The following is a 13,734-nucleotide window of genomic DNA, read 5'->3' on the forward strand; positions in this document are numbered from 1 at the left end:
AACAGACTTGATTGCTTCATATAGTTTATGAAAATTGTTAATATATTGAGACTCGTAATTTTAATCTACTCTCTTGAATAATTTTCAAATAAAATAGAAAAAAATATCATTAAATTAATTATTTAATTCGAATATACATGTTTGACATGATGTTAAAACAATCATTGGAGCATGTGATATTTTTTATCTTATTATTATTTCTTATCATGTTTATTTGAAAATATCATAATAATTTTTCTTTTCAAAAACTAATTAAATTTCTATTACAAATATATATAATATTGTAATATTGAACCCCGTTAACCCGTGAACAGGCCTTTAAATTATCTAGTATTTAATAGAAGCAATGCGCTTTCGATATCTGATTGGTTCGTACTTACTCATTTTTTGGTTTTGATGTCTTCCAAACATGTGTACCACCTTTAATTTCTATTTTTATGGACTATACCTTCTTTACTCAATTTTTTACAAAAATAAAAAATAAATATTTGATACTCTTTTTTCTGTTTTTAGTTAGCTTTTTAGGATTACCAAAACTAGCTAAGGATGAGGGTTTTGTTACTACGTACCATTCCAATTATATTATTCGTTGAGGTCTTTTTTTTTTCTTCTTTTTCATAGTGGGGTTATGAAAAAGACTTCAAGAAAATGAAAGAAAAAAAAAGAAAGAAATAGAAGTGTGTGGCCTTTGGCCCTTTGTTCCTTTTGATAATATATATTTCCTCTGTTTTAATTTATATGAATTAGTTTGATTTGACATAAAAATTTTAAAATAAACTTTTGAAATTCGTGATTTAAATAAGTGATAGATGTTTATATAAATAGATATTTTAAAATTAAAATTATTAATATAAAAATATGTTATTTCTTTTGAGACTAGCTAAAACAGAAAGTAAGTCATATAAACTGGAGAGGAGTATAATAAATTGGGGTTGAAAATCAAACAACAAACTTTGTACATTACCCTTCCTTACTTACCCCTTTCATTTTTTTTTCTCTTTGCTTCTCTCTCTCTCTCTCACTCACATTTGTAAGTGTGTTGTGTCTTTCCATTTTAGCTCCAATAGTCCTTTTGCAACCAAAATCTTTTCTGAGATTTTTCTATATTTGTAAGTCCTCATTGCTACACATGTACTATCTTATTATCTACTCCATAACTTATTACCTTTTCTTGCCTCATTTCTTCTATTTGATGCTTTTCTCTTTTCCTTAAACTTGCAAAAAACATCCTTATAATCTCTTCTTGTGTGAAGTTGGTACTTAGAATTACAATAATATTACCTTCATCAGGACTTGAATTAATTAATTTCTAGGTTATTCAATCTTTCGTTGATTTGTGTTTTTTTTTTTTTAAAATAAAGGGATTGATCTAAAGAGATGGTGAGAGGGAAAACACAGATGAGGCGTATAGAGAACACGACAAGTAGACAAGTTACTTTCTCAAAGCGAAGAAATGGTTTGCTCAAAAAAGCTTTTGAGCTTTCTGTTCTATGTGATGCTGAAGTTGGATTGATTATTTTTTCTCCAAGAGGAAAACTATATGAATTTGCTAGCTCCAGGTAATTAAATACTAACATATATATATTTCTTACTTTTAATTTTATTGGTAAATTTTCTATCATTTTACATAAATCTAGCTTCATCTTAAAGATTATATTGCATTTTATGTTAAACATTATTGCATCGTTACAAATTTTCTTGCAGATCGCATCAGATCTCATATTTGTACCTGGAAAATCAAAAACTATAAAAGATCGATGTAAATATAAGTCTATATATAGATGTAGATGTAGATCCAAGCCCTTTTAATTAATTAATTAATTAATTACCCAATGGTTAAACAAATTCTAATTCTTGCTTAAAAAAGTTTCTCCAAGCTAAGTTAAGTACCTTCATGAAGAGGTTGGTACTGTAGTCTATTTAGAAACTCAACCCTAGTTAGTTAAAAGATTCCTCTTAAATTACTACATTTTACTAACAACATAGTAAGTAATCATATTGTAATTTGGTTCCTCTAACCTAAAAAAAGAATAATAGTGTTAAATCTCATAGGACCAAATTAAGTTTTCCTTGAGTAATTATATTAGACAATAGAAAGTGTACAATGATCTTGTTTGTAGTTTTAGTAGTACTAGTTATCCTCATCTCATGTTTGGTTTAAGGGTGTGTTCGGTACAAAAAAAAATATTAACTTTTTTATAATGTTCAATTGTGAAAGTTGTTTGAAAATATTTTCTCTGAAAAAAAAATGAATAAAAATAAGTTTCAGTACTAATGTCATATATATTATTGATTGTGTCTTCACTATCCTCTAATGCTCGCTCTCACCACGGCGCCGCCCATAATCTTCATTTCTAGGTAAGAAATTCACTTATTTTTCAGATTTGCTTAGAATAAATGGTCAAGAGGTATACTGTGTGAACTTAAATTAAGTGTTTTTTTTTTTTTCGTAGTATAAATGGGAGCCAGTTGTCAAGTTATAGTAGTACTAGTTGATTTCATGCTCTATATATGTTCTTGGGCTGTTCCCATTATAACGCCACCTTAAGAATCTTTTGAGCTGACAACTACCTATTTCTGTACGGACATCAATCACTATGCCTTTTGTGCTTCTATGTATGATATATCATACTATATTATATATTTCTGTCAGTAAAATCTTTATTTTCTTTCTTAATATATGGAATATCCATGTTATTACCCATAACTTTTGACTTCCTAGTAAAAGGCATGCTTCCATAACTACAAACAAAGAGATTATTAGGAGAATAATTGGTAGTTGTGCGTGTCTCCTCCCTTTTTTTTAAGTGTTGGTGTCAGTTTGCGTGCATCATGATTATTCTACCACCAAATCATTTATATTGTTTCTGATGAAATTTGAACCCTAATGCAATTACTCGTTATCGAATGCTAGTTTATATATGTTGATATTAATATGTAAGTGTTGTTCAAAATTGGCAGCGTACCGGAGGTAATTGAACGCTATAAGAGGCATACTAAAGATAAAGTTCAACCTGATGTAAATCAATCTGTGGATATTCAGGTAAATATGCAATTAGTGCATTTGCAAAAAAGTAAATAATTAAAGGCTTACATTATATATGCATATAATGCAGAATACTAAGCAAGAGACAGCAAGTTTGATGAAGAAGATAGAGCTACTTGAATCATCTAAAAGGTTCAATTATATATAGCTGTTATTTCATTTTTACTACTCCTTCCGTCCCAATTCATGTGACATTATTTAACTGGATATGGAGTTAAAAGAATAAAGGAAAGACTTTGTTATGTTTATCGAATTGCCCTTATTAAAGTGACTTTTCTTCACAATAAAGTGTTAAGTGAGACACAATACGCGTGAAATGGAGAAAGTGTCATTAAATAGTTGCTAAATGAGGAAATATGACATTTCTTTTGGCGATGGATTAAAAAAGAAAGATCGGGTGTCACATAAATTGAGACAGAGCGAATATTTTTTTCTAAGTCTCAACATTGAGAGTAAGTTTTGAAAGACCTTTTCAATCTTCTAAATGGCAATTTGCATGCAAAACACAGGAAACTCTTGGGAGAAGGTTTAGGATCATGCAGCCTTGAAGAAGTACAACAAATAGAGAAGCAATTGGAGCAGAGTGTCACTACTATCAGGGCTCGAAAGGTATAATTTTTTCACACAATTACAAGCATGCTTAATAACTTTCTATAATCTATTTTGAAATTTATGGAATTAGTAACTACTTGTAACGCATTTTTCGTTCTCTTCTTGTTTTCAGATGCAAGTCTTTAGGGAACAAATGGAAAGATTGAAAGAAAGGGTAAGACTAGTTGCATTGTCACAATTCATACATGCATAATGTCAATTATTCTATATGCTAGGTTGCTCAGACTCTTAAACATGCCAACGCGTGCATAAATGGTCAGTTAGAAAACTATACTAAGGTTGACCTTTTTTAATATATATGTGTCGTTGGTGAAAAATCCTGACTCTCACATTGCATGCGTGGGTGGGTCTATATTAATTTTAGAGGATCAATCATGAGTGTGGAAATATGTTTAGAGAATCCGAACACCATAGCCTATAAGTGGTTATGATTTTGTTGCTTGTTATGCTTGTCTCCCTAGAATTTGTTAGTAACTTAACGTTAATTATTTATTTCTTACTTTCTTGTGTAATATATTATCCAGGAGAGAGCCCTTACAGCTGAAAATATGATGCTGAGGGAACTAAAGGTACAAATATCTTTTCCTTTTTTTGAGTCATACACATAGTCTAGACTCCCAAACCAAACTTCAGATCTATACAGTTAATATTTATTTTTTTGAAATTTATGAACTTCAATTATATATGACTTAAATAAATGCGTCTAATTTGAGTATTGTTCATTGTTGTATTAGTTTGGAGGGGATGGAGAGAGAGGAAAATCAAGTGGAGAGAAAGAAAGAGAAGTAGTAATTTGTATAGAAGGTGGTAGCGATAAATCAGATGTGGAGACTGAATTGTTTATCGGACAACCTCATCATCATGACTCCAGAATAAGGCGTCCTGAGTGGTCTTGAGTGGTCCGATAAAGGACCACTCAAGACCGCAGAATTGCTCTCATGTGCCCTTATTTTGTACTTCAATTTAAAATGTGTAAATTTTGACTAATTATCAAGTATAAACTAACTAGTATTCTCATCTGCTTAATTATTTTGGAGATGTATGAGTGGGCTTAATCTCTCTCTTAATTAAGATGGAGTTTAACTTTAATCCCCTCTTCTGAGATGCAATTTGTACTTATTGAAATGATGTAGTATTACATTTACTTTCACTTTAATAAAGCTCCTTTCTTTTATGATGTTCATCAGTAAACTTTCATATTATATTTTCTTTCTCTACTTCAATAATATATAATATAATATACATTATCGAACAACTAGAAAGAAATTACATTTAACTCTAAAAGTAATAAACTAACCAACTGCACGTCTACTTTAGGCAATCAACATAATTGTTGCTATTGGTCCTGGAGAGAGAAATAAAACCTATAATCAAAATGTTATGTATGGATGTATATAACTTTTAAGGTATAGTTTTTGGTATTTGATAGTCATTGGTTTAATTCAATTCACTTCAAAGGTTCATTAAAAGAAAAATTGTTCTCAATATAAAGTTTATAACTTTTTAAACTTGGAGTTAGAATTTTTTATCATGGGCGAAGAGATTTTATCCGTCCCATAACAACCTCGAAACAATTGGCTAGATGAATTAGAGGGGATTAGACCCTTAGTTTAATCGTACTGTTGACATCTGTCTCGTAAGTAACGGACTGTTTGGGTATCCACTTATTTTTAGCATCTTTTGCTTCTTCTTCATATTCATATAAAATTTCGTACAGAGGTTTTATTTTTATTTCTGTTACATTAGAAAGCCTTTTTTTTTCTTCTTGATTTTGTACAAAGGTTTGGCGATTTAGGGACCACTTTTGAACATGGCCTTTACTTTCAAATTTTAGTTGACCACATGATAACAGTATTTTCATCAAATTTTCTTTGATTTATTATAGCATATCATAGTATTCTCAAAAATGTTTTCTGCTATAACTAGGTCTTTTTTCAATTGGAGTAATATAGAGTTAATCAATTAATTATTTAAAGCAAATCGAGTCTCAAATAAATTTATTCCAATAATATAAGATACGTCTCCACGCACAGTTATAAGAATCTAGTGAGGTTGACGCTCTGGAATAAATTTTATAAGAGGTATATAATTTGTTTTCGATTTCTCATTGGCAATGACACGTATATACTAGTACTTGACATATATTGATGTTTTCCCAACACTAAATATAAAAACTCCCATGGTCTTGTCATAAACTTAATCATTACATGTATTACATTTTTATATGAGAACGTTCAAAGTAGCTAGGAGAGTCAAATCACCTCATTATTATTAGAGTGAATGCAAACATATAGTACTAAAATTCCTATAATTTTCACTAGTAGGTCTCACACTATTTAGTATATCCCTACAATTTAAATTTAATAATTAGTTTGCTTTTCTTTGGAGTTATCGATTTAAAATTTTGTTCGCATACCTAACACGTTCTCTCTTATCTATCAGGCAGCAACATTAATTTCCTCCTTTTATACTATAATTTCTAAGAAATTGAGTTTTGTTCACATGTAACATACATAGTTCATATGTCATCCCCATTTCGATTCTTGTACTACACGAAGTTTAGTTTTATCAAAACATTTCTATTTAAATTATTCCAATTCTGATTTTGAAACACTTCTATTTAAATTAAAATAAAACTTTTAAACCCCTCTTACTATGCGAACTTTCTTTACTTAACTTTAACTTTTCTCTAATCACATTCAAATATTCCATTTCAATTTCAACCAAATACTTTTATCCAACACACAACTTAAATATTTCTCGTTTAGAGTTAACAAGATTCTGTCATAAATGTCATTGTTTCCCATGAACTTGGATATAGTAAAAGCACAATCAACCGAAAAAATTACTCTTTGTTTACTTTTACTTGTCTACTTTGAACTTTACATGTTCCTTAAGAAACAATGATTAATATGCGCATTTTCTCTTATAATCATATTAATTATTTTATTTTTAAGTCTTGACAAATGCTTTTTGAAATAAGTAACTAATCATGTTGGGGATAAACTAGAAATAATAATAATTTTGTTTTAATATATTAAAAATGACAAGTAAAAATAAAAATATATTTTAAAAACAATGAATAAGTAAAACTGAACAGACTAATGAGATATGTGATCTATCTAGAGTCAATTGGGAACCAATTCAATACTAATGAGAAACAATTTTTAATTACAAATTGGAAAAAAAATGCGCATTTAAATGTTTGTAAAGATTAACCCTAGCTACTTTCTGGATACCAAATTATAAAACTACTTAATACTTTGTTAATAGTGTTAATTAATTTGGACGGCAGGCCAAGAAATGTATTAATGAGTAATAGAAAGATGATTTTATTTTTAAATAGTAAATATAATTAGCAATTTAATATTTTTACGGTTGTAATTTAATCATCCTGTATATAGGGTCATATCTATGACGTTGAACTTAATTATCTTTTGAAAATTGTCAATTTTTGCATATGAAAATTAAAGAATTGATGGATGGAACAGTAATAAACAATTTTTATATTTTTAGGTTAAAACTTCTGTCTTATCATCAAAGTTGCAAGATAGGTAATATTTTTCTATGTTTCAATTAAATTTATCTCGTGAAATGTCAATATAGCACTCTTACATGATATTAGCATTAGTATGTCTATAAAATTATCTCGTGAAAGTTAGAGGTACACCTTTAGATCCCAAACATTTTCGGAGATTACTTTTGGGATTTTATTATAAACTTTTTCTTGGACAATGAATATCATAGGTAGTTTTTCTTTTTCTGCCTGTACTATTAATGCTTCATTAATCTGACGTATGAGATGTATGACTTCTATAGTCGAATGTCATAACATGAATCCAAATTGATTCTCAGTGGACACACCTCTCCTTGTCCTCATCCCATCTCCACCATCTTCTTTCAAATTTTGACAGTGCAACTTAACAACTTGATACCCCTATAGTTGTTGCAATTCTGAATATCACCCTTATTCTTAATTATATAACAAAATCATTGTACTTCTCATTTATTATTCGACATTTTTTATTTCCTAAAAATAACGTCGTCAAACAATCTAGTTAGTCATTTCATACCTAAAATATCCAAAAATCTATATGACTCTCCAAGTGCTCGAAATTATCCAATATATTATTCTTGTTCCTTTCTTCATTAAGAGTTTATTTTCAAGAATAATTTTAAAAGATAAAAGAAAACTCATTTGATTTCAAACTGATTAGTAGACTTAACTCCTTGATCATTTCAATTTAATTTGACAAAGGAAGAAAAATAGGAATTGAAGAAATAAAGGGTAAAATAGTCTTTCAAATTTATTAAGACGAATAGAATATAGAGGTCAATTTGTGGGTAAAAAAATATTAAACATGATAAGTTGCCAAAAAAGGTACGCATCAGGTGATGTTAGCAATCCTCCTTAAAAGGAATTAAATTAGTCAAACACTCACCTAATCTCTAATATTTGAAGATTAACATAAGTATATATATAAATTATAATTAACTGGTCCCGGAGAGAGATTTTTTTATAAAAAAATTTGAAATTATTAAAAAAATAAATGCACTGGGTAGTAGCAAACATGGTGGCTTCTCGAGATTATTTTTTAAAATTTTAATTTATGTAAAATTAAAGTTTTTTCGATTAATGTACTAATAAAGGGATATAATAGTACAGTAAATTATTAATTAATTTATAGTTTATTTAAAATAAAGTTGGTTGGCGTGCCGACACCTGTCACCACCATCCACTACGTCCTGTTTGGGTGCCCACTTACTTTTGGCATTTTTCCTAATTTTGGTACTAAGGTTTTGTTATTTTTTGGGACCACTTTTGAGCATCATTTAATTTACTCATTAATTTTAGATATCTAATCAAATACTTTTGTATTTTCCTATTTTTGTTTAATCTAATAGATAAACAATATTAAAAGCATATTTAGAGTCCGCTTAAATTGACTTATTTTTAGATGTTTTTTACTTTTAAACATCTATTTAATTTTGAAGATGTTTAAAAAGTTTTAAAATAAAACAAAAGTTAAAAGTAGGATATTTTCTATTAATACTTTTAACTCTTTATTTATAAGATCATACAAACCGTCCCTTAGTAGATTATGAGCCCAGGGGGTTATTAGTCTTTCTGGGGTTAAAACAGAAAATATATTTTTAACCGTTCTTTCGAATAATCAAGAGTATTTTCAATATTTCTCAAAGATTTTTTTCGCAAATAATATTATCCCATTAATTAAAAAAATATAGGCGCCAACAGTACATGGCAAACATGAGGACAATTATAATTAACATGTTTTGTGCTCAATTGGTTACGTCGTCTTCTTTCGCTGTTATATACCCTACTGACGTATACAAAATATACATGTGCAATTTTGTTGGTGTATTAATAATTTTTTCCAATACAAGTAGTTGCATTAATCCATAACATTTATTACTAGCGGAAGTCAGAAATATTGTTAAAGGTATTCAAAATTTAATATCAAGTATGAAAAATAATTTTTGAGCTATATATTTTGTACAATTTTTTTTATATATATAATATATAATTTTTCGACTAATAATATCTAACTGATCAACCTAAATAAAATGTGACTATGCCACTATGTACTATCACTGGCCCAACATATGCTATTTCTTATCTCGATTTACGTGACACAAGCAAAAATTGAAGAGTCAGTTAATTTATTTAATTTTTAAAGTTGTAATTACGATAATCTATAGTTTTTTTTTTTATGTAACTTTTAATAATATATGTAGTCTCTTTGTCTCAATTTATGTGGTACTGTTAGCTTTTTTATTTATTTTTTAAAATTTAAGTTGTTAATTATTATGACTCACAGTACATTGTATTTCATAAAAGGGTAAAAAATGTCCTTAAACTATGCGAAAGGAACAAAAATGCCCTCCGTTTGTAGTTTGGTCCAAAAATGTCCTTCCGTCAATATTTTGGTCCAAAAATGCTCTTATTGTTATTTAATGGGTAAAAAATGCGCATTTTTTTCAAATAAATATATATTATTATTATTACACATTCTTTTTTTAATAATATTTTGTTAAATTAGCGAATGTTTAGCTTACTTCAATTCAGAAAAAATGAAAATATTTCTTATTTTATTTTTATAAATATAAATTAATTTTTGAATATACTATGTTCTTATATATATGACATATATTAATTTTTGTTTCCTACATTTTTATTTGTTAAAGTGATTTTAAAAGAAAGAAAACAAGAACACGGTTCCTTAATAATATTTTAATTAAGAAGATGTGTTTAAAAAGAATAATAATAATATACTTATTCGAAAACAGGCATGTTAATTTGACCCATTTAGTAATTATAGAGGTATTTTTGGACCAAAATATTAATGGAAAGACATTTTGAGTCAAGCGATAAACGGATGACATTTTTGACCAGTTTCCCCTTTTTAAATAATATATGTTAGTTACTTTGTTCCAATTTATGTTGTACATATAAAAAAATTTGATTCAATCAAAATTTTATGTCTTTTAAATATTTCAAACTGTAAATTATTGTGCTTATAATACCTTTTATATAAAATTTAAATAATAAATGTTACTTTCTTTGTTCTAATTTATGTGGCATTGTTAAATTTTCAAAAATCATTTAAATTTTTGTATATCTTTTAAAAATTTAAATACATAATTATTGTGACTTATATATATATATATATATATATATATATATATATATATATATATATATATATATATAGTATCTCTATTAGAGAATACGCGTTAATTGTTATGGTTTGTGAAATATGTTATAAAACTCTTTAGAGCATACATGTTAATTGTTATGGCTTATGAAATCTGTACTTTCAAAATAATAGTTCTCTTCATCCGTTTTATTTGTGGATAAAAATTAGTTATTTCTAATTAAAAGTAGTAGTACGATTATTTATTATTATTATTATTATTTTATTTTTGTGTGTGTGTGTGGGGGGGGGGAGGGCGGGGGGGGGGGGGGTTGATAATTAAGTAGGGGTTTGGACATGAACTAAAAACTATATTTGAAATTATTGATATAATTGGATTAAAATTGATTTCAAGTGAAATTCTTTTTGGACATGCAATTTGAATTTTGAATTTTGAATTTTTCTCATAAACCTAAAAACTGCATAATTATTTCTGAAAACTATCAAATATAACTTTCTCATCTCTTATACAATCAATTTACCAAATGAACAAATCATACACGAAGTATCAAAATATTTTTAAACGCTACATTAATAATTAACACTCTATAATATTATTTGTTATAAATAAGTGATTGTTATTAATTACATGTTATTATAAACTTTCAAATGCACATAATTCTTCAAAGATACACTTGTCTAATGAATCAATAATTAGTTACTCTTTAATATAATCCTATTAGAAGGTACGGACAATCTATTCATAAGAAGCATAAGTCTTTTGTACAAAATTCAAAATTATGAATCTTTTTTTTTGCATAATTTAAAACTATGTGCCAATTTTTAAAATTAAAATTTTATATTTTAAATAAACTTGAGATTTAAAGTCAAATTTCAAGTTCGAAATTGATGTTTTGCAACATCTCGCAAATAATCCTTGTAAAGATTCCATGGAAATCACAGGAGACAATTGAGAAAATTATATTATAGAAAAAATATTGATATCATGTTTGCTTGGAACAAAATTATGAAATAATTTATTTTGCAATTAGTTTATATTTTGGTATTGTAACATTACTTCCGTTCAATATTAAAAGTGAAAAATTAATCACGAAATAACTTGTTTTTCAACGGAATTTTTTTTTTTTTTTTTTTTACCGTGGTTTCCGGGCGTCGCTTTGCGAACCCGACTAGCTGTACCCACCGGGTCCCGCTGTTTCAAGGCGGGTCCACCACGGTTAGTTCCACGGGGCCCTGGAGACGCGGCCGGTTTGTAATGCCTCCAGTGGCCCTGCTGGGGCTCGAACCGGCGACCTGAAGGACTTTGTCCCAGGCCTTAAATCCTAAGGAACATGTTTTTGAATAACATATGTAGTGGAAAAATTAACTTATAAAAATAAATTACCAACTCACTCCAATTTCAGTTATTTAACTGCCTAACTCCAGACATTTAAAAGTTGGCCTAATATGTATTATAAATTGATCAATGAAAAATCTCTAAATAATTTATGTGTCTCCTTATAGTCTTATACTAGTCTCTCGCCCCCCCCCCCCCCCCCTCCTATTTTAATAGTACCATGCTTATATTATTAAAAAAAAAAGGGGGGTGGGGGTGGGGTTGAGGTGAGATTACATATAAGTTAATTTAATTATGACTAGGTGATAATAATAAGTATATATATATATATATATATATATATATAGAGAGAGAGAGAGAGAGAGAGAGAGAGAGAGACGTTATAAATACATTTGTTACTTGTTAGGTTTGTGATTTTCACGGTACAGACGTGTATAATTGATTTATGGAACACCATGAAGTCAATCTCTGCAATATAGCGTCCTTGGGCCAACAATTAAAAAAATTGAATACTTAGATGTCGATATCAATCTATGTAGGATCCAAGACAATTAGGTAATTTTTTAAATAAAGGTTTAATAAATAGACAATTCTTTTAATTTGCTAATAAATTTGATTGAAACACTTGAACTATAACTTGTTTGAATTGAATATTTTAGCACATGTGAAAAATGTTCATACTATATTAAAACTAATTTGTATAATTAAAATAGGCGACATATAAATTTTAAATGGTTACTTATCTATCCGTAACAAACATTTAAAAATACATACAATTTTATTTTTTTAATGAAATTTCAACCAAAACTTTTTAATAAGAACACTTTATTATGTGTTCATTAAGATGCTCAAATAAAACAAGTTATAATTTGAGTATCTAAATGAAATTTCTACCTCCCTTATCACAAAAAGAATATTCAATCTATTCGAAATTATGTGACACACTTTCCTAATTCATAATGGAAAATTATTTAACTTAAAAATTTAAATTTCTATTTCACTTTTCATTAAATTATTTATAACTATATATAAATTAAAACGAATGAAGTAATAAAATACTCCCTCTCCTCCCCTCATCCAAAAAAATACAAACAGAAATAAATAAGAACAGATTCTCAAGGGTTACTGTTTTTAGAAAACAAAAACAGTGTATTCCTTAATATTCGTGGAAAAAGAAAGTTGAGAGGATGAAGAAATGTGAGCCATTTATTACATGCTTTTATCACCTCCACAACCTATAAAGAAGAAAAATAATAATAGTAGTAATTAAATAAACATATATCACATCATGAATAAAAGAGCCATGATGATAATAATATAGGATGGTACTAAAAACTCCAATGTGTTTTCGATTTCTAATTGGAACGTACACATCCCTATGGGACATTCACATCTTGACGTTATTTAACCTTGTACTAACTTTCCTATTCTTATATTGCCTTTTCCTTCTAATACTGTACAACTTCCATAATTTCTTCGTTTCAATTTATATGATGATATTTGATCAAATAAAAAATCTAAATTTTTTGATACTTGTGATCTGAAGTAAGTTACAGTCTTTTTATTTTAATTCATGTGACATTTTCTTTTTAGTTTGTGATCATGTCATCTTTTCCTAAATGGAAATAACTTAATTTTAAGATTTTTATTTTCATTTTAATAAAATAATTTATAATTGCACAAATAATTTCAAAAGTCTTTTTTTATATTTAAAACTTTATGTCAAGTCAAATGTTGTCAAATAAGTTAAAGACAAAGAAAATAAGTAATTGTGCGATTAGAAATATTTTATTAAAACTAAAATAGATATTTTAAAATTATATTATTACTAAATAAGAAATATAAAAAAATATTTAAAATAATAATAATAATAATTAAGAAAAAGAGGGTTACGAAGAAAATATTATTTTTCTTTTACAAACTTATATTTGCTTGGGGAGTTCAAGCATGGTTTAATTAACAACATTTGCAGTCATTTATAATATCCTTTCACATCTCATTTTTCTGTTTTGGTTATATTTTTAGGTTTACCAAAACTAGCAAAAGCTGATGTTTTCGTCTTC

At 27.6% G+C, this 13,734-nt stretch overlaps 1 protein-coding gene across 1 annotated transcript; it reads left to right on the plus strand.

The window, feature by feature from the left end:
* The first annotated feature begins 1,341 nt into the window (after nt 1-1,341).
* LOC125815975 (MADS-box protein SOC1-like) lies at nt 1,342-4,814 on the plus strand. Its single transcript, XM_049495552.1, has 7 exons — nt 1,342-1,559; nt 2,962-3,043; nt 3,117-3,178; nt 3,556-3,655; nt 3,771-3,812; nt 4,183-4,227; nt 4,393-4,814. Exons 1-7 carry the CDS (start codon nt 1,378-1,380, stop codon nt 4,552-4,554), a joined length of 675 nt encoding a protein of 224 aa, XP_049351509.1. The 5' UTR covers nt 1,342-1,377; the 3' UTR covers nt 4,555-4,814.
* Nucleotides 4,815-13,734: the final 8,920 nt, after the last annotated feature.

This window comes from Solanum verrucosum, unplaced genomic scaffold, assembly GCF_900185275.1.
Source record: "Solanum verrucosum unplaced genomic scaffold, falcon-dt-bn FXZP01000261.1, whole genome shotgun sequence".
NCBI classification, from domain to species: Eukaryota; Viridiplantae; Streptophyta; class Magnoliopsida; order Solanales; family Solanaceae; genus Solanum; species Solanum verrucosum.

Excerpts from the sequence above, each read along its gene's own strand:
- LOC125815975 (XM_049495552.1), top strand. The coding sequence starts at position 1,378 with ATGGTGAGAGGGAAAACACAGATGAGGCGTATAGAGAACACGACAAGT. Across the intron at positions 3,179-3,555 it reads CTACTTGAATCATCTAAAAG|GAAACTCTTGGGAGAAGGTT; the intron begins GTTCAATTATAT and ends TGCAAAACACAG. Across the intron at positions 4,228-4,392 it reads TGATGCTGAGGGAACTAAAG|TTTGGAGGGGATGGAGAGAG; the intron begins GTACAAATATCT and ends TTGTTGTATTAG.